Source organism: Ichthyophthirius multifiliis, assembly GCF_000220395.1.
Source record: "Ichthyophthirius multifiliis unplaced genomic scaffold scaff_1120509251268, whole genome shotgun sequence".
Taxonomy (NCBI): domain Eukaryota; phylum Ciliophora; class Oligohymenophorea; order Hymenostomatida; genus Ichthyophthirius; species Ichthyophthirius multifiliis.
Genome location: NW_004086040.1, coordinates 118,583 through 143,075, shown reverse-complemented (window position 1 = coordinate 143,075; position 24,493 = coordinate 118,583). Strand labels below are relative to the sequence as shown.

The 24,493-nt window shown below is 16.3% G+C and overlaps 6 protein-coding genes across 6 annotated transcripts, besides 45 other annotated features; 3 read left to right on the top strand and 3 right to left on the bottom strand. All coding sequences in view use genetic code 6, as the record gives it.

Annotated features, from left to right (window-relative positions):
- Nucleotides 1-80: 80 nt before the first annotated feature.
- Nucleotides 81-151: a microsatellite.
- Nucleotides 152-912: 761 nt separating this feature from the next.
- On the top strand, nucleotides 913-4,079 carry IMG5_172620 (hypothetical protein; the record flags this gene model as incomplete). Its single annotated transcript, XM_004029776.1, has 10 exons — nucleotides 913-919; nucleotides 1,214-1,361; nucleotides 1,414-1,510; nucleotides 1,800-1,848; nucleotides 2,140-2,357; nucleotides 2,416-2,619; nucleotides 2,704-2,841; nucleotides 2,886-3,199; nucleotides 3,746-3,801; nucleotides 3,853-4,079. The coding sequence occupies 10 exons, from the start codon at nucleotides 913-915 to the stop codon at nucleotides 4,077-4,079; spliced, it is 1,458 nt and encodes a 485-aa protein (XP_004029824.1).
- Nucleotides 979-1,033: a microsatellite.
- Nucleotides 987-1,033: a microsatellite.
- Nucleotides 1,857-1,896: a microsatellite.
- Nucleotides 2,624-2,665: a microsatellite.
- Nucleotides 4,080-4,093: 14 nt separating the features above from the next.
- Nucleotides 4,094-4,167: a microsatellite.
- Nucleotides 4,136-4,178: a microsatellite.
- A 109-nt stretch (nucleotides 4,179-4,287) lies between these two features.
- Nucleotides 4,288-4,602, bottom strand: IMG5_172610 (hypothetical protein; the record flags this gene model as incomplete). Its single annotated transcript, XM_004029775.1, has 1 exon — nucleotides 4,288-4,602. The coding sequence occupies one exon, from the start codon at nucleotides 4,600-4,602 to the stop codon at nucleotides 4,288-4,290; it is 315 nt and encodes a 104-aa protein (XP_004029823.1).
- A 157-nt stretch (nucleotides 4,603-4,759) lies between these two features.
- Nucleotides 4,760-4,808: a microsatellite.
- Nucleotides 4,809-5,346: 538 nt separating this feature from the next.
- Nucleotides 5,347-5,399: a microsatellite.
- Nucleotides 5,400-5,426: 27 nt separating this feature from the next.
- Nucleotides 5,427-5,480: a microsatellite.
- Nucleotides 5,432-5,512: a microsatellite.
- Nucleotides 5,466-5,536: a microsatellite.
- Nucleotides 5,537-6,325: 789 nt separating this feature from the next.
- On the top strand, nucleotides 6,326-6,643 carry IMG5_172600 (hypothetical protein; the record flags this gene model as incomplete). The annotated part of the gene is made up of 1 exon (XM_004029774.1): nucleotides 6,326-6,643. The coding sequence occupies one exon, from the start codon at nucleotides 6,326-6,328 to the stop codon at nucleotides 6,641-6,643; it is 318 nt and encodes a 105-aa protein (XP_004029822.1).
- Nucleotides 6,644-6,762: 119 nt separating this feature from the next.
- Nucleotides 6,763-6,793: a microsatellite.
- A 302-nt stretch (nucleotides 6,794-7,095) lies between these two features.
- Nucleotides 7,096-7,141: a microsatellite.
- A 103-nt stretch (nucleotides 7,142-7,244) lies between these two features.
- Nucleotides 7,245-7,285: a microsatellite.
- Nucleotides 7,264-7,319: a microsatellite.
- Nucleotides 7,278-7,316: a microsatellite.
- Nucleotides 7,320-8,260: 941 nt separating the features above from the next.
- Nucleotides 8,261-8,328: a microsatellite.
- Nucleotides 8,322-8,378: a microsatellite.
- Nucleotides 8,336-8,425: a microsatellite.
- A 123-nt stretch (nucleotides 8,426-8,548) lies between these two features.
- Nucleotides 8,549-8,596: a microsatellite.
- Nucleotides 8,597-8,710: 114 nt separating this feature from the next.
- Nucleotides 8,711-8,752: a microsatellite.
- A 310-nt stretch (nucleotides 8,753-9,062) lies between these two features.
- IMG5_172590 (regulator of chromosome condensation, putative) lies at nucleotides 9,063-11,913 on the bottom strand (the record flags this gene model as incomplete). The annotated part of the gene is made up of 7 exons (XM_004029773.1): nucleotides 9,063-9,344; nucleotides 9,592-9,854; nucleotides 9,950-10,061; nucleotides 10,194-10,618; nucleotides 10,663-11,149; nucleotides 11,491-11,603; nucleotides 11,757-11,913. 7 exons carry the CDS (start codon nucleotides 11,911-11,913, stop codon nucleotides 9,063-9,065), a joined length of 1,839 nt encoding a protein of 612 aa, XP_004029821.1.
- Nucleotides 9,482-9,585: a microsatellite.
- Nucleotides 9,872-9,944: a microsatellite.
- Nucleotides 9,873-9,944: a microsatellite.
- Nucleotides 11,185-11,225: a microsatellite.
- Nucleotides 11,554-11,616: a microsatellite.
- A 393-nt stretch (nucleotides 11,914-12,306) lies between the features above and the next one.
- Nucleotides 12,307-12,354: a microsatellite.
- A 1,089-nt stretch (nucleotides 12,355-13,443) lies between these two features.
- Nucleotides 13,444-13,511: a microsatellite.
- Nucleotides 13,512-14,553: 1,042 nt separating this feature from the next.
- Nucleotides 14,554-14,629: a microsatellite.
- Nucleotides 14,558-14,607: a microsatellite.
- Nucleotides 14,630-14,886: 257 nt separating the features above from the next.
- Nucleotides 14,887-14,919: a microsatellite.
- Nucleotides 14,920-15,509: 590 nt separating this feature from the next.
- Nucleotides 15,510-15,578: a microsatellite.
- Nucleotides 15,579-15,778: 200 nt separating this feature from the next.
- Nucleotides 15,779-15,825: a microsatellite.
- A 52-nt stretch (nucleotides 15,826-15,877) lies between these two features.
- Nucleotides 15,878-15,921: a microsatellite.
- A 466-nt stretch (nucleotides 15,922-16,387) lies between these two features.
- Nucleotides 16,388-16,458: a microsatellite.
- A 467-nt stretch (nucleotides 16,459-16,925) lies between these two features.
- IMG5_172580 (RNA processing factor 1, putative) lies at nucleotides 16,926-17,994 on the top strand (the record flags this gene model as incomplete). Its single annotated transcript, XM_004029772.1, has 2 exons — nucleotides 16,926-17,234; nucleotides 17,275-17,994. 2 exons carry the CDS (start codon nucleotides 16,926-16,928, stop codon nucleotides 17,992-17,994), a joined length of 1,029 nt encoding a protein of 342 aa, XP_004029820.1.
- Nucleotides 17,995-18,031: 37 nt separating this feature from the next.
- Nucleotides 18,032-18,072: a microsatellite.
- A 336-nt stretch (nucleotides 18,073-18,408) lies between these two features.
- Nucleotides 18,409-20,189, bottom strand: IMG5_172570 (nucleolar protein 5a, putative). Its single transcript, XM_004029771.1, has 6 exons — nucleotides 20,044-20,189; nucleotides 19,715-19,982; nucleotides 19,416-19,666; nucleotides 19,242-19,370; nucleotides 18,823-19,203; nucleotides 18,409-18,782 (listed from the first exon to the last, which is right to left on the bottom strand). The coding sequence occupies exons 1-6, from the start codon at nucleotides 20,185-20,187 to the stop codon at nucleotides 18,492-18,494; spliced, it is 1,464 nt and encodes a 487-aa protein (XP_004029819.1). The 5' UTR covers nucleotides 20,188-20,189; the 3' UTR covers nucleotides 18,409-18,491.
- Nucleotides 18,505-18,529: a microsatellite.
- Nucleotides 20,189-20,261: a microsatellite.
- Nucleotides 20,189-20,278: a microsatellite.
- Nucleotides 20,254-20,293: a microsatellite.
- A 1,422-nt stretch (nucleotides 20,294-21,715) lies between these two features.
- Nucleotides 21,716-21,762: a microsatellite.
- A 408-nt stretch (nucleotides 21,763-22,170) lies between these two features.
- Nucleotides 22,171-22,257: a microsatellite.
- A 150-nt stretch (nucleotides 22,258-22,407) lies between these two features.
- Nucleotides 22,408-22,460: a microsatellite.
- Nucleotides 22,461-23,809: 1,349 nt separating this feature from the next.
- Nucleotides 23,810-23,847: a microsatellite.
- Between the last annotated feature and the right edge of the window lie 646 nt (nucleotides 23,848-24,493).

Sequence of the window (24,493 nt, the reverse complement as noted above, 5' to 3'; positions counted from 1 at the left end):
TTTATTGCATCTTCATTATTTTTTCTAGAGCACTTATTAAAAGATCATTAGGAAGAATACAGTTATAATGTTAATATAATTATATATATATATATATATAAATATATATATATATATATATATTTATTTTTAATAAATATATATATATATAAAGATTCCTTCATTAATCCCTATTTTATTAATTATTTTAGATTAATTTTAAAAAAAATCATGTTAATAGCATTGTTTAAATATTTTAAGAAATATACTCAGAACACCATTCAGATTAAACTCAAAACTTTATTTCTGAAAACTACTTTACTATTATTGGAATTTTAAAATAAAAAGACAATGAAATATTAATAGATGGATTAAATTTAATTGATTAAATAATATATAATGGAAATGATTTTATAATTTTATAATTTGTAGAATTTGGGGTTGTAAGTTGTTTAATAAAGGTATTATAATAGTAAAACCTTAATTGTAGAAATGCCGCATCTTTGATATTATCGAATATAGCTACATGTAAAAATGATTATGTTTTAGAAGTTTTGATTGAATAAAGAAATTATGAGTTAATTATCTAATGTTTGATTAATGATGAGTTGAAAATTAAAATTAACTTAGCACATTTTTTGCTTAATATAGTAATTAATTCAAACTTTTGTAAAATTAAAATTATGATAAATCAAAAAGAGTTACTTAATTTTCTAAATTAAATTATTAAAAATTATAACTTTAATGCTAATATTACTATAAAATGGCTTTATTCCCTTTAATGTATTTTTGAATAGTTACTGTATTGTGATGATATTAATTTTGTTAGGGCTATTTTGTAGAATATGGAATAAACTGGATTGTTTTTTTAGATATAAAACTTGTTAAATTATGATAGTAACGAACAAGTGTGTCAAATATCATAAGAAATTTATGATTAGTATATTTATAAATATTTATAGATTAAGTGATTAAAAAAATTTTAATATTTAAAAAAGATTAATTAATATATTATATTTTTTAATTATATTTATAATATTTTTTTTTTATATTTTTAGTTATTAAAAACTATAATTAGATAGGAAATTTATAAAAATAATAAAAATGCAAATTAAATAATTTTATAATTATAAAATATAAAAATTAAAATATTTAAATTTTTTTTATTTTTTATAAAAAATTAAATAATAATTATTTAATATAAATAAATATTATAAAAAAAAAAAAAAAAAAGATATGGTAAAAATGGATTTTTAAACTGGTTGGAAACAAATAGAACCATGTATATAAAAGCTTCATATTTTGTTAGATAAGTAATTTAATGGTTAAGAACTTGAAAAAGAAGATTAAATAACTACTACCTAATATAGCAATACTTATACGTATATATTTTAATTATTTATTTTATTATAAAAGACTTAAAAATTATTTTAGAATCATATATAATATGTGTCTTGAAAAATAATTAAAGAATCCAGAATAATTGTATGAAGCTTATAAAGATCAAATATAATTTTTTGTTATTAATAAAGTATTATTTTTTAAAAAAAATTATAATTCGTTTTCCTATATATTACTATTAGCATTAAAATTATAAATGCTTAATTTTTATTCTTTTTTTTAAAAAAAAAATAAAAAAAAAGATTTATTAATAAGTAAAAGATTTAAAAGGAGAAATTTTATTAAATGCTTTGACAAGAAAATGGGAAAATCATTTAATTTTTACAAAATTTATGACAAGATTTTTCTCATATTTAGTAAAAAAAAAAAAAATATATATTTATATTATAATAAAATATTTTTTTTTATAAAAAAAAAAGGATAAATCGCATATCGAACATAATAATTTACCAAAATTAAGATATATTGGTAATTTTTATTTAAACAAAAAAAATAATATTAAAAAAAAAAAAATAAGCAATAAAATTTTACGAGAAATATGTTCATAAAAATATAAAAGATAATATAATAAAAGCATTTTAAGATTATATAAATAAAGATAGATAAAATGAACTCGTAGACAAAGAATAATTAAAGAAAATATGCGATATATTTATAGAAATAAACAGAAATGAAAGCCCTCATCCAAACGAAATTTACTTTTAATTGGAAAAAGCTTAATTGATGATGCTACATTTTATTATTAAACTAAATTTAAAGAATGGAGTGATACTATGTCTTGTGAAGAATATTTATGGAACACTAATAATTTATTAGAATAAGAAAAAAATAGATTCGCTTAAGCTTTACATAGATTTTCTAATACTCATGAATAGATTAGTAGTATTTTTAATGATGAAATGATTAAAAATTATAAACCTATTTTACTATCTAAAGATTCTGGATTTTAATATATGTTAATAAATGAAAAGACAAAAGTTTTTTAATTTTAACTTTTTATAAAAATAAATATATAAATATATATATAATAAATAGGTTTTGTAATTAGTATATAATTTATATAAAAAATTAAATGATACTTTTGAGGATATACGATAAGCTTTTAGTGATTATTGTGCTTAGATTGGATAAGATTTAATAAATTAAAAAATAGATGCGCATTTAAAAGAAGAAGAATTAGAAAAATAATAATAGTAAACATAGTAAAATATTTAGAAAAAATTATTATCATATGCAATAGTAAATATATATATATATATATATATATATATATTTATATAAATATTTTAATATGAAATAATTATTTTTTATTCATTCATTTAGGACTATTAATTTGTTGAAAATATATTTAAATATTTCCATGATATAAATCATATTATTAATTCTAATTTTTATTAAGACCCTATATTTAAGGTTTCATTCAAAAATGCATTAGATAGATTTTTAAACGTTTAAATAGATGTATAAAAATCTTTAAAATTAAACTATATAATTTAAATTTAAAGGACTATGGAGTACCTGAATTATTAGCAAATTATACAGATAAAACTCTAAGAAAAGGAGCAAAAGAAAATGAAGATGAAATGGAGAAAAAAATCGATAAAATAATAGAAGTATTTAATGATTTAAATGAAAAAGACATATTTTTAAATTTATATTAATCTTAATTAGCACAACGTCTTTTAATGGAAGAATCTGAAAGTATATAATACGAAAAGGTAATGATAACAAAAATAAAGGGATGTTGTGGATAAGGAACAGAAATAAAGAATTACGAAGGTATGTTAAACGATATAAATTTAGCTAATGAATATAAGAAGTAATTTAATGATTATATACAAAATAAACATAGAAATAAAGAAAGCTTGAAACAATATAATAATATTAATATTTGTGTAAAAGTTTTATAAGAAGTCAATTGGCCTACTTATATGGATATAAATTTGAATTTACCATAATACATATAGGATATTATGGAAGAATATAGAGTTTTTTATTAAGAAAAGAAAAAGAACTAAAAATTAAAATGGATAAATTGCTTATGTTAATATGAAATTAAAATACATCATAAAAATGAAGATGGAAAAGAAACTAAATATACAGTTAATATGAATGGAGTTACGGCTATTATTTTACTTTAATTTGAAAAAATTGACGAGTTTGTACCTGTTAGTTTTATTTTGAATTTAGTTGGAATTGATTTGGATACATTTAAGAAATATGCTTTCCATTTAGTATTTTTTTATTTTTTATTTTTTAATGTTTACTTTTTGTTTCTTTATATATTTTAGTTTAGATAGAAAATACTTATTATTTAATAAAATGAAGATTAAGAATATGTAAAATATAATAATAAATTCTAAAGCAATAAACTTAAGTTTAGTTTACCTAGTCCTAGTAGTCAGAAGAAATTTAAAAGAGGTATATATTTTTATTTTTAATTTATTTATTTTTAAAAATAAAATAAAATAGAAACTGTAAATGAAAATAGAGATCATGCTATTGAAGCTGCTATTGTTAGAATAATGAAATCAAGAAAACAATTAGAATTTTCAGAATTGGCTACTGAGGTGAATATTATGATGAAGAAATTTAAACCTAAACTTATTTAAATTAAGAAGAAAATCGAATCATTAATTGAAAGGGAATACATAGAAAGAGATTCGGAAAACAAAAATATTTTACATTATAAATCTTGAAGAATAAAACTTTTTATTTTTATATATTTTTTTTTATTTATTTATTTAATATACTATTTTTTTTTTAAATTTTTATTTCTTTTTTTTTTACTTTTATTTAAAAAAAAAAAAAAACAAAACAATTAAACAAAAAATTAATATTTGACTTTTAATATAATATATATATATATATATATAAAAAGCAAATAAATATAATATTTTTTGCGTTTCATTTAAGTTCTGCTAATGTTGGCGATTCTTATATTTTTTAATGACTTTCAACTTCATTTGATAATTTTTATGTATAAGGATTATTTGTAATTAAATAATATGAAAAAAACTCGACAGGATTAACAGGTCTTTCTTTTTCTAATGCTTCTAATGCCTTATATATAGTCGGAAGAGTTGTTTTTTCTAAATATAAACGAGTAGGAAGTGCATTTACACTAATTTAAGGTTGGGGTTCAAGTGCTCGTTATTATGCAAAAAGAGCTTCTTATTCATCATCTAGATCGAATTCTGGATCAATTTTTTTATTTGCCATTTTTTGTTTAAATTTTTGTTTTATAATTAAAAAATAAATATTTTATTATATATATACAAAAAAAATAAATTAATAAGTATATTTTTTTTATAAATATAGAAAAAAAAACAAAAAATGAATGAAGAAATATTATTTTTAAAAAAAGACTAGAATAATCTAAAAAAGAAAATGAAATTTTAAAATAAGAAAATCAAATTTTAAAATAATAAATGTCTTCTTTAAAATAAACAGTTACTAATATTTCTATATCTAGACCAAAAACAGCTATTGTAGAAGAAAAAAATTAAAAAAACGAAAAATAATTAAGATTTGTTCTAGATTATTAAAGAGATTATATAGAATAATTAGAAAAAGATGTCGAAAATTATAAATAGAAATATGAAAGCATTCTATATAAAAATTAATAATATTAAATAAAACCAGAAAGTGTTCTTTTATAAGAAAAATTTTCTTCTTAATAGAATTAATTTTATGATTTAAAAGAAGAAAATTAATCTTTGAAAGAATAAATTTAAATAATAAATTAATAATATTCAAGTTAAATTGCTAAACTAAAAGTAAAAATAGCTTCTTAAGATGCAATACTATTTTCTAATAATAACATTTTAAATTAAAATATTAAAATTCCATTGGGACCTATTTAAACTTCTTAAAGTTTAGTATTTCAAAATAATATAAGTAATATTAAGTATAATAAAAATTAATTCTGATTTAATTAAAAAATATATATATATAAATATTAATAATATAAATAAATAAAAAAAATATTATTATAAAAAATAAATATAAATTAAAAATGTTAATAAAATTAAATATAATAAAGAATATATATATATATATTTATATATATATATATTTATTTTTATTTTATATATATAATTTTTTTTTACATAATTATATTTTTTATTTTTTTATTCATATTTAATTATATTATCTTTAATAAAATATACCTAAGTCTTTTTAATATTTTTTTTAATTTATACATAAAATTATTATTTTTTAATTATTAATATTTATTTAACTAAAAAGTCAGATATTTTGTTATTATAAAAATAAATTAAACAAATTAAAAATTAAAATTAAAATAAAATAAAATAAATGCCATATTAATCATTTAAAAACAATAAAAAAAAATTTAATGAGTTATTGAAAATAGCTCTTTTAAAAGGTTCAAAGCCTATAAAAGAAGATTTGTTTACAATTATATTTTATTTGCGATAAATGTATGGCATTTTAATTGGAATTTTATTCGGAATTTAGGGTTTTACAGGAATATATTCATTTGGAGGTTATATGATAAGTAACTTTTATTTGTATATTTATATTCATTTAAATACCTATAAATTGATGAAAATGACTTTGAACTAAATGATTTATATACTGAATCATTAATGCTTTCGGTTATGAATTATTCACTTTCCTGGACTCTTTCTTATACTTTTATTTATTTAAAAAATATAGTACCTTTGCCCGCAAATAATTTTAATTTTATATCTCCTGATTTATGAAAATGATATATATATATAAATATAAATAAAATATATTTATTTTTTAATATTTATTTAATTTTTTCTTTTTTTAAAAAAAATTATATTATATATTTTCTTTTAAATAATAAAAAATAATTAAATATTTTCACTTTTTTTTATATGTTTTATTAGATATTTTTATAATAAAAATTTAAATATTTTTTTTTAAATAATTATTTAAAATTAAAAAATAAATGGATTTAACGAATATAAATATAGAATCTAGAGTTCCTTATGGAGGAATAACAGACATATAAGGCGCTAAATAAGTAGCTAAGAGTATTTTCGAATTGTATGATAAAAACGGAAGCGGTGAAATAACTTCATCTGAAATATTTGGAATGATGAAAGATGCATATAAAGATATGGGTAAAGGTTTTAATCCAACTAAAGCTGATACTGATACTTATTTTGATGTTTTAGATAATAATAAAGACGGGAAAATAACATTATAAGATTTAGAAGATTTAGCAATTAAATATTTAGTTGGAAATAATCATCGAAACATATGAGAATAAAAAATATAAATATATAATTTTTTTTTTCTATATTTATAAAGTTTTTATTTTTTTTATAAAGAAAATTAATAAAAACAAATACTTGAATTTTAGAAATATATATAAATATAATATTTTTGTTTTTTTTTTTTGCTTTTTTTTTTTCAAAAATCTTATAATTCCCTTGTTAAATCTGAAGGTAATATTTTTATATTTTTCTATTTTAAAATTAAGCTTTTTTACAATTATAATTAATGTATTTATTAAACTATTTCTAATTATTATTAGTCTAAATTATAAGGATCAGAAAGTACTTTTTATTTAATTTGTAATAATTATTAAGGTGATATATTTATATTTTCGAGAATAAATTAATCACTGATTTCACAATCACTATCTTGTTCATTATTATTATTTTAGGAAAGAATACTTATATTAACATTTTATAAATTTAATTAGAGTTTTTCTTTTATGTTTAAAGGAAGATTTTTATTGTTTTAAGCGAAGTTTTTTTCGTAGTTTTTTACGTGGTTTAACATTTATATACTACTCGTTTCTTTTTATTTTTTTTACCAAAAAAACCAAAACTACTTTCGTCTGAATCATTTATTACTAAATTATTAAAAATAATTATTATATAATAAATAATATATATAAAATATTATAAAAATATATAAAAATTTAAAAAATACTAGATTCATCTGCAAAACCTTCTTCATTTTAATTATTATAATTTTTTTTTTTAAAAAATAAACTATCATTTGATTATTATTATATGACTTCTTTTTAATAAATTTCATCAATATTAATTCCTTAAGATCTAAATTAAATTAATTAATTAATATAATTTTATTCTTGTTCTAATAATTAATTTATTTTTTAATATTGTTTTTATATATGATTTTAATAAAGTTCATTTTCTTAAATTGCATTTAGATTTTATATTTCTTCCCCTTTCGAATTTTATATATATATTTATGGTTTTTTATCCAAAATACTCATTTAAATTTCTTATTATGATGTTTGAGTTTAAGCGTTATTTTTTTATGGGATTTTTTAAATTAAATAAGCTTTTTAATTCATTAAGTCTTATATTTTTTATTAAAGCATTATCTCTTTATTTTAGTTTTTTTGTTTTTTTATTTTTCAATGCTTTCTAAAGATTATAAATTTTATTGCATATCTTAAAATAATTACTAATTTGAATTTTCGAATGTTTTTAAAATTTCTAGGACTCTAATGAGCTTTTTATAAGGACTTTTTTATGTTTTTGAATCAAAATTTAGATCTTGCTACATTTATAATATTTTTTAGTGTTTATTTGTAATGTTTTTTTCTTCTAAATTATTATTGTTGTTTCTTTAAGGAGATTTTTTCTCAAATAAATAAATATTATCGCAACTAGTGTATTTTTTATTTTTAGAAAGATTAATTTAAAGTTTTTAATTTTTTTATTTATGCTAAGAATATATATAATTAAAAGTTTGACTTTTATTTTTTTAAAGAACATCATTATTTTTAGATTAAAATTAATTATTATAATAAAATGTATTTTAAATAGTTTATCTATTTTTAATTTTTTCGCTATTTTTAACAATGTAAAAACTGATTGTTTAATTAAAGTTTTTTTACTTATTATTAATGATATTATTATTATTATTATTATTATTATTATTATTATTATTACTATTTATATTATTGTTTATATTTTATTAATGTATATTTTTTAATTATTCTATAATTTTTTATTTATTATTTGTAATTTTATTTATTATATTTTTTTTTTAATATATTTTTAATTATGTTTCTTAGCTAGTCTTTTATTATTCATTTTTTTTTTTTTCAATATAAATATTTTGTTATTCTTAATTTTATATTTTATTTTAATCTATTTCTGATATTAATCTTCTACATATTTATTTATTATTTGTTGAATATTAATTATTTTTTGTAAATTATTAATTATTTAAATTAAACTATTAATTATTTATATTTTGTTATTAATTTTTTATTGAAATTTATTAATTAGTTTATTTCTGTCCATTATTTTGCATTTATTAATTATTTATATGGAATGAAAAATGTTATTTTTTTTAATTTTTTGTTGTTTTATTTTCATTTTTTTATATGTTTTCTTAATTTTTTTCATGTTTTAATGTCATACTTTAATTATTTTGGCTATTTTAAATTGGTGAAATCAATTAACTATTACATATTTTTTTGTAATAATTTTTATTATTTAAATTTTCTTTTTTATTAGTTTCTTGTAAATTTAAATTTATTTATTTGAACATTTTTTTTTTAAAAAAAATTTATGTAAACTAAAATAAAAATTTAATTTGAATTTAATTATTTATTTATTTTTTAAAAAAACAAATTTATAAAAAAGTATAAATATGAAAAATAAATTATATATATAAATAATGTAAAAATTTCATTAAAACTAAGGTCCTAAGCAATAAAATTAATTTTATTTTTTTATATGTTTCGGATTTTCAATCTAACCTTCATCCGAAGGAATAATATTTTCTTAATTATACAACAAAGAAGATATATCTAATGATAGCTTAGAATTTAATTTATCATCACTAGAGCAAAAATTCCAATAGGAATCATATTTTTCAACATTTTACTTTAAATTTTTTACAACATCTTTTTTAATTATTCTAGTAATATCGTTAATTATTAAAAGCGAATGATAAGATCCACAGGCCATCTTAATAATTAAATAAATATATAATATATATAAATATATTTTTTTATTTATATTCTAAATTTTTAAAAACACAATCAAATAAATAATAAATAATAAATAAAATAAAAAGTAAATTTTTTAAATAAATTAATTAATTAATATAATATATATATATATATATAAATCTATAAATAAATTAATATATATATATATATATCTATAATTTTATTATTATATTTTTTATATATAAATATATATATATTTTTACACTATAAGCTATTATATCTTATAAATAAGTAATAGGACGGGCCATTGAACTATTTTATCCTGTATCTCCTATTCCTAATTAGCCATGTTTATTCATTCCCCAAGCAAATACCATATAGTGTTTTGTATCTGCTAAAACGAAAGCTAAAGAATGATTATGTCCACAAGATAAATGCAATACAGGCATTTAATAAAAACAATCCATTCTTTTTGGTATATATATATTGTTATTATTTTTACTATTATCATTTGCTTTATATTAATCTATTTTATTAATTAAATTATATATTATATATATATTTATAATATTAAATATATATTATATATATTATATATATATATATATTTATATATTTAACCTATTATATTTATATTTTGATTTAATATAGATTAGTTATGTGTGTTTTATATTTTTATAGGTAGCTTTTCAATTCCTAATTGATTTTAATCATTTAAACCACAACAAAATACCTTATTAAATTTATATTTTTTTATATTAATATTTTTTACTTATTTATTTTGATTCATGAACATTGAAAATGTTTATCCGGAAAAAATCTTTTTTTTTTATTTTTTTATTAGCAAAAAATATTAATATTTTACTTTTTCTATTTTCTATAAATTCTTAATTTATTTAGGTTCACTAACTTATTTATCACTTTATTATTATCCTAATCCCAATTATCCATTAATATTATATCCCCATCCAAAAACCTGTCCATTTTAAGCCAAAGCAAGTGAATGAGCATCTCCTGCTGCAATTTATTTGACAAAAACGCCTTCTAATTATCCACATATCTTCTCAGGAAGGCAACAGAAGTATAAATTATCTTTCAAAACATCTTAATTTAAACCTAATTATCCTCCTTCATTTCTTCCCCAACTATAAACATGTCCTTTTTTTGTAAGAGCAAGTGAATGTAACCCACCACAAATAATAAATTCAACCTATAAATCTTAAAATTTATCTATTATTTTTGGTGAAGCTTATATTTCTTCATTACTATGACCTAAAAGCCCACCTTCACCTAAATAAAAAAATCAAAATAAAATAAATAAATAAAAAATATACCGTTTCCCCAACTATAAACTTAATTTCTATTATCTAAAGCTAAAGTATGTTCTGATCCGCATGAAACATTGATAATATTTTAAATATTAGGTATTTATACTGGATAATATATAGAATTTGGACTATTTATACCTAAACCTAATTAAGAACTACTATTATCTCCCCAGACAAGTACATTTCCATTAAAAGTAATAGCCACACTATGTTAATAACCACAAGAAACTTAAATTATAATTGAATCTTTTAACGGATAGACTAATTTGGGAAAATTAATTTTTATTTTGCGATGTTTTGGGTTATTGGTTTTGGGATCATAGACATTTCCCATTTAACCTTCAGTATTTTAACCCCATGAATAAAGGACACCTATGGCGTCTTTTTTAGAAAATGTAGATGAGTCTTTTTCTAGAATTTAAACTATGTTTCCAGATTAATTTATTGGTTTATTTTTTTCGAATTTAGAATATGAACTTGCTTCAGTTTTATCCTTTTTTTTTTATTTTAAATATATTTATATATAAATTTTTAACATTTTTTATTTTTTCTAAATTTTTTGTTTTTTTTTATTTTTTTTGTTTAAAAAAAATAAAATAACAGAAAAAAGTAAATAAAAAATACTAAAAAGTAATATATATTTACTTCTGGATGTTTAAAAATAGAAGATGCTCCAGATTATGAAATATATGTATTAGACATTATTTAAAAAAAGAAATATTTAAGAGAATTAGTTTCCCAAGAAATACTTATTGGGAAAAAAATTAAAAGATTTTATAATAAATATTAAATTATTTATATGTTATTTTTCTTATCAAATGTTTAATGAACTACATTCTCATTATTTTTATTTTCATCGAAAAATTTCAATGTTTCAACCCAATGAGGAAACATAAAATTATTAGTATTACCTTATTTTTCTATATTATTATTATTATCTTTTTTTTCTATATTTTATTAAGAATTATTTTAAATGAAAATATCTTAATCAAATTTTTCTGAATTAAAATTATTTTATAAAGGTTTAAAAGGATCTTGGTAAATATAATGTTCAAATTTATAGGAATTTAGGTAATTTTTATTTAATCCGAATTATATACAATCAAATATTTCCTCTAAATATTCAGCATCGTGAATTTTCTATTATTATCGTGCGATTATACTTAATCTCCAAACTATAAATTACTCCCAAGGGACTATTTAAGATCCTCTACCTCTAGGATCTCCATATAATTTATGAATCGAAAGCAAAGCCATCATATAATTTTGTTCAGATTCGACTAAGCTCTTATTTTCTTAAAGAATACCATTGAATGTATATATTGTTATTATTAACTCAGCTGAACATAATGATTATATTGATAAAAAAGGAATTATTTTGTCCTACATTATTGCTATTTATTAATCTTCTTCTTCATTACTTAAAAATATTGAATCTATTAGTTCAAATATAAAGAATTCTAAGAATATATTCTATTCATTTTCTAGAGCACATAAGCTACCGAATATACAATATAAATAAGAAATGAAATCTTTCAAAGTTTCTCCTTCTGGGAAATAATATTTATTTTTTAAAAGACAATCTTTTTATTTATTTTTGATTTTATAAAGACTGCTTGGTAAAATTATTTCTAAATTTCTATTTTCAAAATATATATAAATATATATATATAAAAATATATATATATATATATATATGCATTTATATTATATGTTATTACTTTTAATTAGATTTTTTATTAGAACTAAATTTAAGTAAATATAAATATGTTATTTCTTTTATTGATAAAAAATGTTTACATTTATAAATAATCGCATGTATATCATAACTTTTTAAATTCGAATTATTTATAAGGAAATAAAATTTATCGTTTCTTACTTTTTTTTCGATTTCGAATGAAAATCCAATCTATAAATTTTATTATATACCAAAAAAGAATATATTAGTCTCATTTTGGCCTATTTAAATTATATCTTTTACAATTTAACAACTTAAATAATACATTAATTAATTTTATTTTAATATTTTTTAACTATAATTAAATGATTTTAATTTAAATAAATTTATTCCAATTAATATTTCGTTATATGTATTTATATTATTCTAATCGTTATTATTTCCATCTACTCCTTTTATAGCTGTATTTATATATTTTATGCATGTTTATTTAAAATATTAGTCTTTTATGAATTGAATTTTATCTTTATATTAAATTTCTTGGTTTTTTAGACCTTTTAAGTAATTAAATTTGGAATTAGTTAATTCTTTTATTATGTTTTTTATAACTCGTGATAATATGTCACTTCCAACAAGATTTTTTGCTCTTTTTTTATTAAAAAAATATATAAATCTTTTAGGTTTTTATTTTATACTTTTATGTTTTTAACATTGAATATAATAAAATTTAAAATCTTATATTAAGTCCTTTTTAATGGAAAAGCTCTTTTATAGATGCATGGTTAATTATTTGGTCAGTATTATCTAATATTTATGCTATTTGTATTAATTATTATTTATAGGTTTTAATTAAGTGATTTTCTTGTTCTTAATTGTAGCTTACAGAAAATACATTTTTTTAATTTTAAACATTTTTATCTCTTGTATTTAAAAAAATTATAATAAAATTAATAATAATTAAATATACTTATAATTAAATATTTAGAAAGTATTATTATCATAAATTAATTAAGGGTGTATAAAAGAATTTTTATTTTTAAATTTTTAAAAAATTAGAACGTTTCCATAAACTAAATTTAAATCTCTAAAATATATATATAAAAAAAAAAATATATATATATATATATATAAATTATATAATATATATTTATATATATATATATTTATATATATATATTCTTTAATTTTTGATTTTCTTATAAAAAAAATATATTAATTAGTTTTTATTTTTTTTTCTTTAAAATAATTTTAGATAGAATTAAAATACTTATATAAATTTCTATTTTACCTTGTTTTTCTATGAGAAAACATTAAAAGATCAGATGCTCTTTTATTTAAAGGTAATTTATTTTAAACTTGTTCATTAAAAGATAAATAGATCATAATAAAATCAAATCCTAATTTATGAAATTTGATTTAATTTAAAGCACTACTTTTATTATTGTTGACTGAATTTTTTTATAAATGTTCTGTTTTTTACTAATTATGATTAAGTGAAGAAAATTTACAATCGATATCATTATACCCTAATATTTATATAATTTTACTAATTTTTATATAACCATCAGAAGGAACTTTATAGTAAACATTACTAGAATTAATATCATAAGGAATCATAAATAAAATATTAATTTCTGATTGTTTAGGTATCAAATCAATAAAATTAGTAATAAAATAATAATTATTTTAGTTTGTATTTTGATTATTTATAGGATTTAAATATTGAATATGTTCGTCTATTTTATTATATTAGATTATGCTGTTCGCTTTTAAATTTCTTAAAAGTAATGTATTTTAATATAAATATTAAGCTTTTTAAAATTTTATATAATAAAATGAAAAAATATAAAAATAAATACCTATATTATCTTTAAAATTATTCTATTTATTTTTAAAAACTGGAGATCCGTATAAAATCCATGAAGAAGATTCAAAAAAAGAAATTAAAGGGAGAATAAAATTATTAATTTATTAATCTATTATATATGTTATATTTTATAAATATTCAATTGATGCATGTTTTAAAGCTTTAATTTCTTTCTTAATTTTGTTTCCTTTAGTTTTTGAGAATAATTTAAAAAACACTCCTTTCCAAATAAATCCATTAAACCATACATTAGATAAAAATTAAGGTAAATTTTCTAAAAAAATACTATTTTCTTCTTCCTAATAATTATTTTAAATAAAATTATATGTATAAAAAATAATATATTTAAATATATATATATATATTATTTTTTTTATATATATTATATTTATAATTATTATTTTTTAGTATACTTTTATTTATATATTTATCTTTTTAGGAGATTATTAATTTATATCTCTAATAAATTGTTTATAATCTTTTTATTCTTATTTATCATTTGATGCATTTATATTTAAATTTTATTAAGAGTTTTATCTGATTTTTAATCCTTAAGATTAACTATTGAATTAAAACATTAAAGGTTGCTCATTATATCCGAAATTTATATATGCTATGGAAAATATAAGCCATCTGAAATGTTCATGAATTTAAATAAATTTTTTATCAAAAATAGTTTCTTATATTATTTAATTATTTTTATTTAAATTATTTTTATCCTTTTTTTTAATTAACAAAATATTATTTTTATTTATATATGCAAATTCATTATATAATATTTTTTTATACTTTATAATATTAAGTTAGTTCTTCATACCAGCTTCTTTCTTTTAAATTAAGTATATTTTTACAAACTTAAGTCATTAAATCTTATTTAAAATAATCTTCATAATCTCTTTCTTATTATTTCTAACTCTGCTAATATTTCTCTAATATTTTTACCCAATCTTAAAAATTAGAAAAATAAGAATTTTAATATTATTGATTTTCTTAGTCTACCTAAGTAGTATCGTTTGTATATTTACTTTTTTGTTTACTAATTTCAATTTGATAAAGTCTTAATTCTTATTCATTTAAACTGTAATAAATTTATCTGTTTTTTCCATTTTATTTAAGTATTTACTTTTAAGCTTAGGAATTGGAAAATATATATATGTCATTTCTATTTAATATATTTTTTGTATTATTATGATATTATTCATATTCAGTATCCTAATTATTATTGTTTATTTATGGTTTTTACTTTTACTTTTCATTTTATTTGGTTTTTTAACTAGTTAATTAAATTTGTTAATCAGTATGTTAATATTATTAATTATTATTTTATATTTATTAGATATAATTTTATGTTTAATAAATATTATTTTATATTTATTAATTGTTTTTTATTTAATGGTGTTTTTAGTTTGAATTATTTATTATTTATTATGACATTTATTGATTCATTTCATTTTATATTTATTATAGATTTATTTAAGATTATAATAAACTAATTTATTTTTTAGTCTAATTTTTTTCTTGATTGATTAAACTGCTTTAAGCTTTTTATTAATATAATTAATTGTTTTCTTATATTGTTTATAATTTTTTTATTTATTAATATTTTTTTTTAAGAATTTTTTTTACTTTAATTTTCATTAAGTTGAGGCTAGGTTTGTTAAATGCATTCATATTAATATTTATGATTATTATTATTATTTATTTATGCTGTATTTTATTAAGATTAACTTATATTTCTTTGTTTCTCATCTTTCATTTTAAAATCATTATTTATATTAATTTTTTTTGATTTTCCTATAAAATGTTTTTCTTTATTCTATTTGAATTATTATATCTATCTTTTATTGGATTATTTTCTAATAAATTATTTTTTTAGTTATCACTTTTTATGTTTTATAACTAATTTTTAATATTTATTATATTGAAATATATCTTTAAGATTTAATATATATTTTTTGTTTATTTTGTAATTAATTTCTTTTATTTAATTATATATATATACTCTTTTACTCTTGAATTTTATTAAAATGCCTAATCTGTCTCTTGTTTTGTTTGTTATTCTTTTTATATTAATTGATTATTTTGTTGAGAATTTCTTTAGTCATTTTTTTCTTATTTTTAGGGTTTATGATAATATTTTGTTTGTTTTTATAATTATTTAGATCTCACACAAGCACCCATTTAAATATATATATTTAAAATTGTAATATTATTATTTTTTTATATATATTTAAAATTAAATAATATTTTTTTTTTAAAAAAAAAAATATAAAAGTTATGTTGAAATTTTATTTGTTTTTCAAATTTATGAAAAAAATATATCATTAATAATAAATATATTTAAAAATTATTATTAATATATAAAAGTTAGATTTTTTACAATTAATAATTCATATTTAAACATATATTTATTAATATTCATAATTCCCTATAATTTTAATATAATTTTGAAACTTTACTAAATAATTCAATAACAGAAATTACATTTTTTTTAATAATAAGATTTTAATATATTATTTATATTAACTAAATTAATCTAAATAAAATAAGCTATAAAAAAACAACAACAAAAGACGAAAACTTTAATTTAAAAAAAAAATAAGTTTAAATTAATAAATATATAAATATAATTTTTATGCAAAATAATAAAAAGCTAATTAATTTTCTCTTTATTAAAATAAAAATACATATTTATAAAAAAAATACAAAACTATTAAAAAAATAATGGGTAAAAAAGGATAACCGTCATATTAAAAATTAAAAGTAATACCAATCGTACATGGCAAAAGACCAGGATTCGAAGAAGATTCAAAAGCAACTAAAAAGAAGAAAGATATACACAAAGGAAAGAAATCATATTTAAATATAAACCCGTCATCAATAGCTTGTAAAGAAAAAAGACTTTAAGTATTAGCAAAGAAATAAAGAGAACAAAAGAAATTGAAAAAAAAAGATAGATAAGCAAGATAAGAAGAATATAAATAAACCGGAAAAGAAAAATTATAATATTTGACTACAGATGATAAAAAAGAAGTAAAATTTATAAAATAAAAAATAAAAAATCAAAATAAAGATTGATGAAAATTTCATATTTGATGATGATGATTTAGAATTATAAAATGAAGAAAATATAGACGAATTTTCAAGTTATTTTGAAAATGGATATCAACCGAAAATATTAATGACAACTTCTTAAAGACCTCATGGTGAATTATTCGATTTTTTAAAGGACATAAAGAATACATTCCCAAATTCTCATTATTATCCCAGAAAAGCTTTAAAAATAAAATAAATATGTGAAGAAGCCCCTTCTAAAGGTTATACCGATGTTATGATTTGGAGAGAACATAAAAGATAAGTAAATGAATTAATATTAATACATTTACCAAAGGGACCTACTGCGATATTTAAAGTTACTAGTGATAAATTAAATTATGAGATTTAAAATCATGGAAGACCAACAGATCATTATCCAGAATTAATTTTAAATAATTTTAATACGAATTTGGGAAGAAGAATTGGAAGATTTTTAGCTGCCCTTTTTCCGTAAAAACCTGAATTTAAAGCTAGGACTGTGGCTACTTTCCACAATTAGAGAGATTTTATCTTTTTTAGACATCATAGATATTAATTTACGGAAGAAGGAGAGAAAGTTGAATTGTAAGAAATTGGACCGAGATTTACTATGAAACTAAAAAAATTATAATTAGGTACTTTTGATTATGAGTTTGGGGAAGTAGAGTTTGAAGCTAAAGATAAAATGTATTAGTCAAGGAAAAAAATCTTTATTTGATTTATTTTTATTTTATTGTTTATTTTTGGTATATGTGGCTTAAAGTATATTTTTTAAGCTTAAAGTATATTTTTTAAGTTTTTATATTATAATTGTTTTTTTTAAAATTATTGTACTTTTCTTTTTTTTAAAATAAAATAAAATAAAATATAAATCAATTTTATGTAATCTTTTTAAAATAAATAATATTAATTTTAATTAAGAATTAAGAAAATATTTTTTTTCAAAAATTAGTTGGTTTATTATAGAAATTCAAATTTTTTATAGTTTTTTTTTTTTAATTTATTTATTATTATATTTCTTATCTATATATATATTTATGACTAATAGAATTTAAGATTATCTATTTTTATTAACAAAAAATTTACAATATTTTTTTTTTTTTGAAAAATATTAATTTTAAAAATAAATAAAAAAAAAAAACAACAACAACTAATAATATATAAAATAACTCTCCATTAAATAATAATAAAAAAAATGGAAAATATAAAACTGAATCATTCAGATTTATTTTTTTTCTTTTTTTTTTTCTTTTCAGGTTATTCTTGTTCGATTTCTTCTTCAAGTTCTTGAACTTTGACTTTAGATTTCTTTTTTAATTACTTATCTTTTTTGCTTTTCTTTTTTCCCAAATCATCGATATTTTCAACATAAAGGTTTTCATCTTTTAATTCTTAAAGTACTTGATTCATAACATCATCATTTTTTTTAGTTTATCCACCAGAAGTTAAAAATGTGAGTCTATCTTCAATTTGATCTTTCATTTTATCACCAAATTTATTAGTAGGCTATAAAAAAAATATTAAAATATTATATATATAAATATACCTATATTAAGAAATAATCTAATCTAGAAGCCAAAGAACATTTATTAGCTAAGTATCTAGAAATTTTTCCTTTATCTTTTCCATTAGCCTTTTGAATGAAGGAAGAATGATACAATAAACCATATTTAGGAGTATTAGCTTTTTTTTTAAGAGCCTAAAACAAAGCTTTTTCAGCTCCCAAAATTTAAATAGTAGAAGCTGGGTATTTAACCAAATTACTCAAACCACCAGAGTGAGCAATTAACTTGGCACCCAATTATTCGCCAATTAATCCAGTTAAGTTAGGAGCTACATTATCCATTCTGCTTTTTAAATATCCTTATATTCCTTTTCTAAATTCGATTAACTTGATAATTTTACCACTTAATTCATTAAGACATGTCTTTTTTTTATATATTTAAATAATTTTTTATTTTTTACGTTATCCATTTCTGATAAATCTTAACCCATAGAAGATTTAGATGAATCAACAACTTATTATGCAATATCTCCATCAATAACAATTTCTTCTATTTATGTAATATTAGCATCATTAGCATTAGATTTATGCTATAATAAAAAATATAAATATATATACAAATATAATATTTTTACCCCAATTAATTAAACTAAACGTGTATAAATTTCATTATCAGTAACAATTTTACTAAGTTCAGGGAAATGCCATCCGTACCATTCTCTTATTCTCATACAAAGAGTGTTAATGTCCTTATCTAGTTATTCAAGAACTGCAATGCAATTAATAATTGGTTTATCTTATCTTTTTACATCGAATTAGATTCTGTTTCTGCTCCAACTATGGGCTAAACCTAATTGGGCTTTTACTAAATCCTCTTCTTTGAAATCTTGTAATTTTTTTTTTTTTTTTAATTTTTTTTATAAATATAATTTACCTTCGTTTTTTAAAATTTATGTTAAATTAGCTCTTATTCCTCTAAATAATTCGAATATTACATCACTAGTAATACATTCATACTAGAGTTAATCAGTTACTTTTTAAGCTAGTTTCAAGTCCATAACTGCGAGTTAAACTTTATTTTTTTTCTTGGTTTTAGGCACATTTTCTTCAATAAAAGTTTTAAGTTCTTCAGTTAATTCTCCGAGACCAATATTTTAAGCATTATTTCTGGCAGTTTCGGCATTTGGAAATGCATAAAATGCCTTTAATTTTTAATTAAATTTATTTTTATGTATTTTTTTTTTTATATAAATTATTTTTTACTTTTAATCTGCACATTTAATTAAATGAAGCAAGATTTTATATTTGCTTTTAGACTTGTTTCAATTTAGCTGAAGCTTCATCAAATTCTTTGACTTCAAATAATGAAAATCCTATGGCACTTTCGTTTATTAAATATAATACCATGTTTATTTTTTTTTATTTTTTTATTTTATTTTAATTTTATATCTATATTTATTTTGTTTTTTTTTTTTTTATTTACTTGATTATTTTATTTATTGATCATTTATTTGTTTTCTATTTAATTTAGCTTTTAAATAAGAATTATTTTTTTAGACTTTATTAATTTTATAAATACTATATAAAATATCATATATATATTTTTTTCTTTATAAAATATTTAATTAAATATATAAATACGATATACGTATATAATATAAATATTTATTATATTTTTATAATATTAAATTCTTAATTTCTACAAACGAACAAAAATGGAATAAAAAAATTAATATTATGATTTTGATGATAACATATAATTTATAAATTAAATAGATAAAGCATTAGAATAAAGCTAAAAATTATCTTAATTAATATTTTAGGAATCCAAAATAAAATAGCAAAATATATTGGATAATAGTATTTAAATAAAAGAAATAAGCTATGAGTTTTTCGATGAAGAATAAAAAAGAAAATTTAATATTCTTGGTGACTATTTTAAACAAAAAATAGCTTAATGTAATAAAAAAGTCTAAAAAACATAAGATATTGTGTAAAGCGAATCAAAAGAAAAAAGTGAAAATATATAAAAATAAAATATGCAGTAAAAAAATAATTTGAATTTCTAACAATTTAATTCAGAATAAAATAGATAATAAATAAATAATCTTTAAACTGGTAGTAAATAATACTAAGAAATTTTCAAACAATAATAAAATAACTTCCTTGACGATTGTTTATCTGAAGAATAGAAATAAACTAATACTTAATAAGAATATTAATAATACTAATATCATACACCAAAATAAGTTTAATAAATATAAATATAATAAATAGATGATAAATAATTATTAGATTAAATAAAAAATTAATATATAAAATATAAAGATAATAAAAATAATTAATTATAATAATAATAATTATTAAAATCATAAGATAGTAAAGAAAGATTATAAAAATAAATTAAAAATTATTTTAATGATAATTTTAATTAACAATAAAAAAAATGTTAATAAATTATTATTAATAATAATATCAATAACAAAAATATTTCGTATTAAATTATATAAAAAAGAAGAAAAGATAATAACTATGTGCCTAAATCAAGTTTTCATGAAGTAAACAGGTTAAACTATTGTAAATAATAATAAATAAATCCTCCTTAAATATAATGTTTGAAATATAAGTAGAATATTGTTTAATTTATTAATATTAAATTTTATAACTCAAACAATTTTTTTCAAATTAATATTTTATTTTATTTTTTTAAAAAAAATTAGTATTATACAAAATAATTTTAAAGCGATTAATTAAGTAGTTTTAATAAAGCATATTATTTTAATTATTATATTTATATATAAATTAGAATAATATTTAAAAAAAATTTAAAACCAATAATATTAAGCTTATACTATAAATAATTAAGATAAATAAGTTTTATTTTAATTATTAGTAAATAGTAAATAGTCAACTCCTACCAGATATTATTCATAACATATTGATTAAAATATAAATTAAAATATTAAGTAAAATATTATATTATTTATACATAAAATATATAAAAAGGCAAAATTTATAGATTAATTATCCGATTAATTAGGTTTATTTTTTTATTTATACATATGATTTGCTAAAAAATAATAAAACTTTTTAAATATATCAAAAAAAGTAAATAAATCATAGATCCATTTTGTATAATTAAAGACAGAATAAAGATATCCAAAATTATTAAATATTAAATTGAATTAAAAAATTATATTATATAATATTAATTATTTAATGAAATAAATAATTAGAAAAATATTTAATAAAAATATTACTATGTTTATTATAAATAATTTGTTTTTTAATATAAAAGTTAAGTCAAATAAATAATAATATTTTCTATAAAAAATTTGTTAATTTTTTTTTAAAAAATACTAATATTTTATATTATTTATATTAATAAAAATATATTTAATTTATTTATATATATCGAATTTATATTATTAATATAATTTTATTTTTATAAAATATTAATTTAATTATCATATATTTTAATAGTATTAATTTATTTATTTTTTAGAGACGAAAATAAATAATTAAATGAATATAATATACATTAAATTAATTTTTACATAATAATTTTATAAAATATATAAATATATACCTGAATTTCTATTTTTTTAAAAGATAAAATTTTTTAACTTTATATTAATTTAAAATAATTTTTTATTAAATAAAATAATTATCATATTAAAATTAGTAAATAAAATAAAAATATACTATAAAACTATTTTTTATTAATAATATTAAAAAAAAAATATTTAAAACAATTTTATTTAATCAAAGAAATCACAAATAAAATAAAATTAAATATTATTAAATCAGTGTTTGTTTTATTTTTTAATATATGATAATTTATTATTTTTAACTTATAATAAATTTTAAAAATAAAGAAATAGAGTTTATATCATTAATAAAATATAAAATTATACTGCATAGATATTCTAAATAAAACTTAAAAGTTCAAATAAATTAAAAATTTTTGATAAAAACATATTAAATATAAAGTAATTAAATTAAGTTTCAAAAAAAAAAAAATATTAAAATTTATTTAGTTTTAAAAGAGAAAAAGTTTTAAATATTTCTATTTTATAATATTATATATATGATAATATATGTGATTAAAATAATAAATGAAATTCCTAATATTCACATATACCATTTATGAGATTTAATTTATTAAATAGTGAATCTTTATTCACTTTTCGGATGTACCATATGAATAAATAAATCAGTAAAGTTTAAATCAAAACTTTTTTAAAACTTCATTTTGAGTATTTTTAACTTTTATTTCCAGAACAATTCCTAATTACTTTCAAATAAAATATACTATTCATTATTTAGAAATGGAAATTCCTTAGTATAAAGAAAATACAGTATTATCCCAGCAGAATAAATATCCTATTATACAGGAGAATAAGGAAGCCTTTTTTTATTTCAGGTAAAGAATATTAAGGACTTATTTAAATATTATAGTTTTCACTTTTATCATTTGAATTTTAGAATTTAATACTATAACTAAAGTCTCCTAATGTTATATTCCTTTTTTCTTTTATGTATATATTTTCTAATCTTAAAGCTAAATGGGCTATATTAATTTCATGAATGGAATTTATAGCTTCTATTATAAAATGAAAAATTAGCTTTATTTATACATCTTCTAATATATTATTATTTTCAACAAAATTTAATAGACTTACACCTTTGAAATATTTCATTATTAATATGTGAAAGTCATTATTATTAGAATTTATTTAGCTGTTTATAAGTTATATACAATATGGATTTCCTTCTAAGAGTTTTAGATACTTAATTTCATTTATGTAATTTTGAGTTTTTTCATTATATATTGTTTTTAGTAAACATTTCTTTTAGGTTGTTTTACAATAAACTAAAAAGAGTTCTGAGTATTCAGATTATCCAAGTTTTCGTATTTTTGCGAATTTATTTAGAGAGATTACATTTTCTTATTATTAGTTTATGGCGTTATTTTAGTCTTGATTTTCATTTTTTTGGTTGTTTGTGAATTTTAAGATGTTCATAAATATTTTTTTTATTTTTATATTTTTTTTATCTTTATATATAAATTTATTTATTATTTTGTAATTATTTATTGTTGTATATTACATTTATAAATATTTATTTTTATTTTATACAATTAATTTTTATATATTTTTAAGAAAAATATGATTTTTAATTGTTTTTTATTTTAATTTTAAAAGTTAAATATATATAAACTTCAAATATAAAATATAGTATTTAATTGTTTAATTTTTAAAAATTTTAAAAAATTCTTATCGTACATAAAAATTAATAAGACAATTTTAAAAAAAATAAATTTAAAAATTAATTTTATTTAAATTATTATAAAAATTTTTATTTTAATACATATATATAATAATTAATAATAATTAAAGATTTACAATTAATTATTTTTAAATTTTAATATTAGTGATAATAAATAACAAAAAAATTAATATTATTTTATTATAAATATATTAATCTATTATAATTTTAAAAAATCCTTAAGCTTTTATTAATTAAAAAAGTCTTATATAAAAATAAAAGAAAATATAATTTTTATTATTAATTAATAAAAAATAAAGTTAAATAAAATTAAATAAAAATATTAGAAAAATAATTGTAATAAATTTTATATAAATAAATAATTATTTTTTTTAATATAAAATAATAATATACAAAAAAAATATATATTTTATATATTATT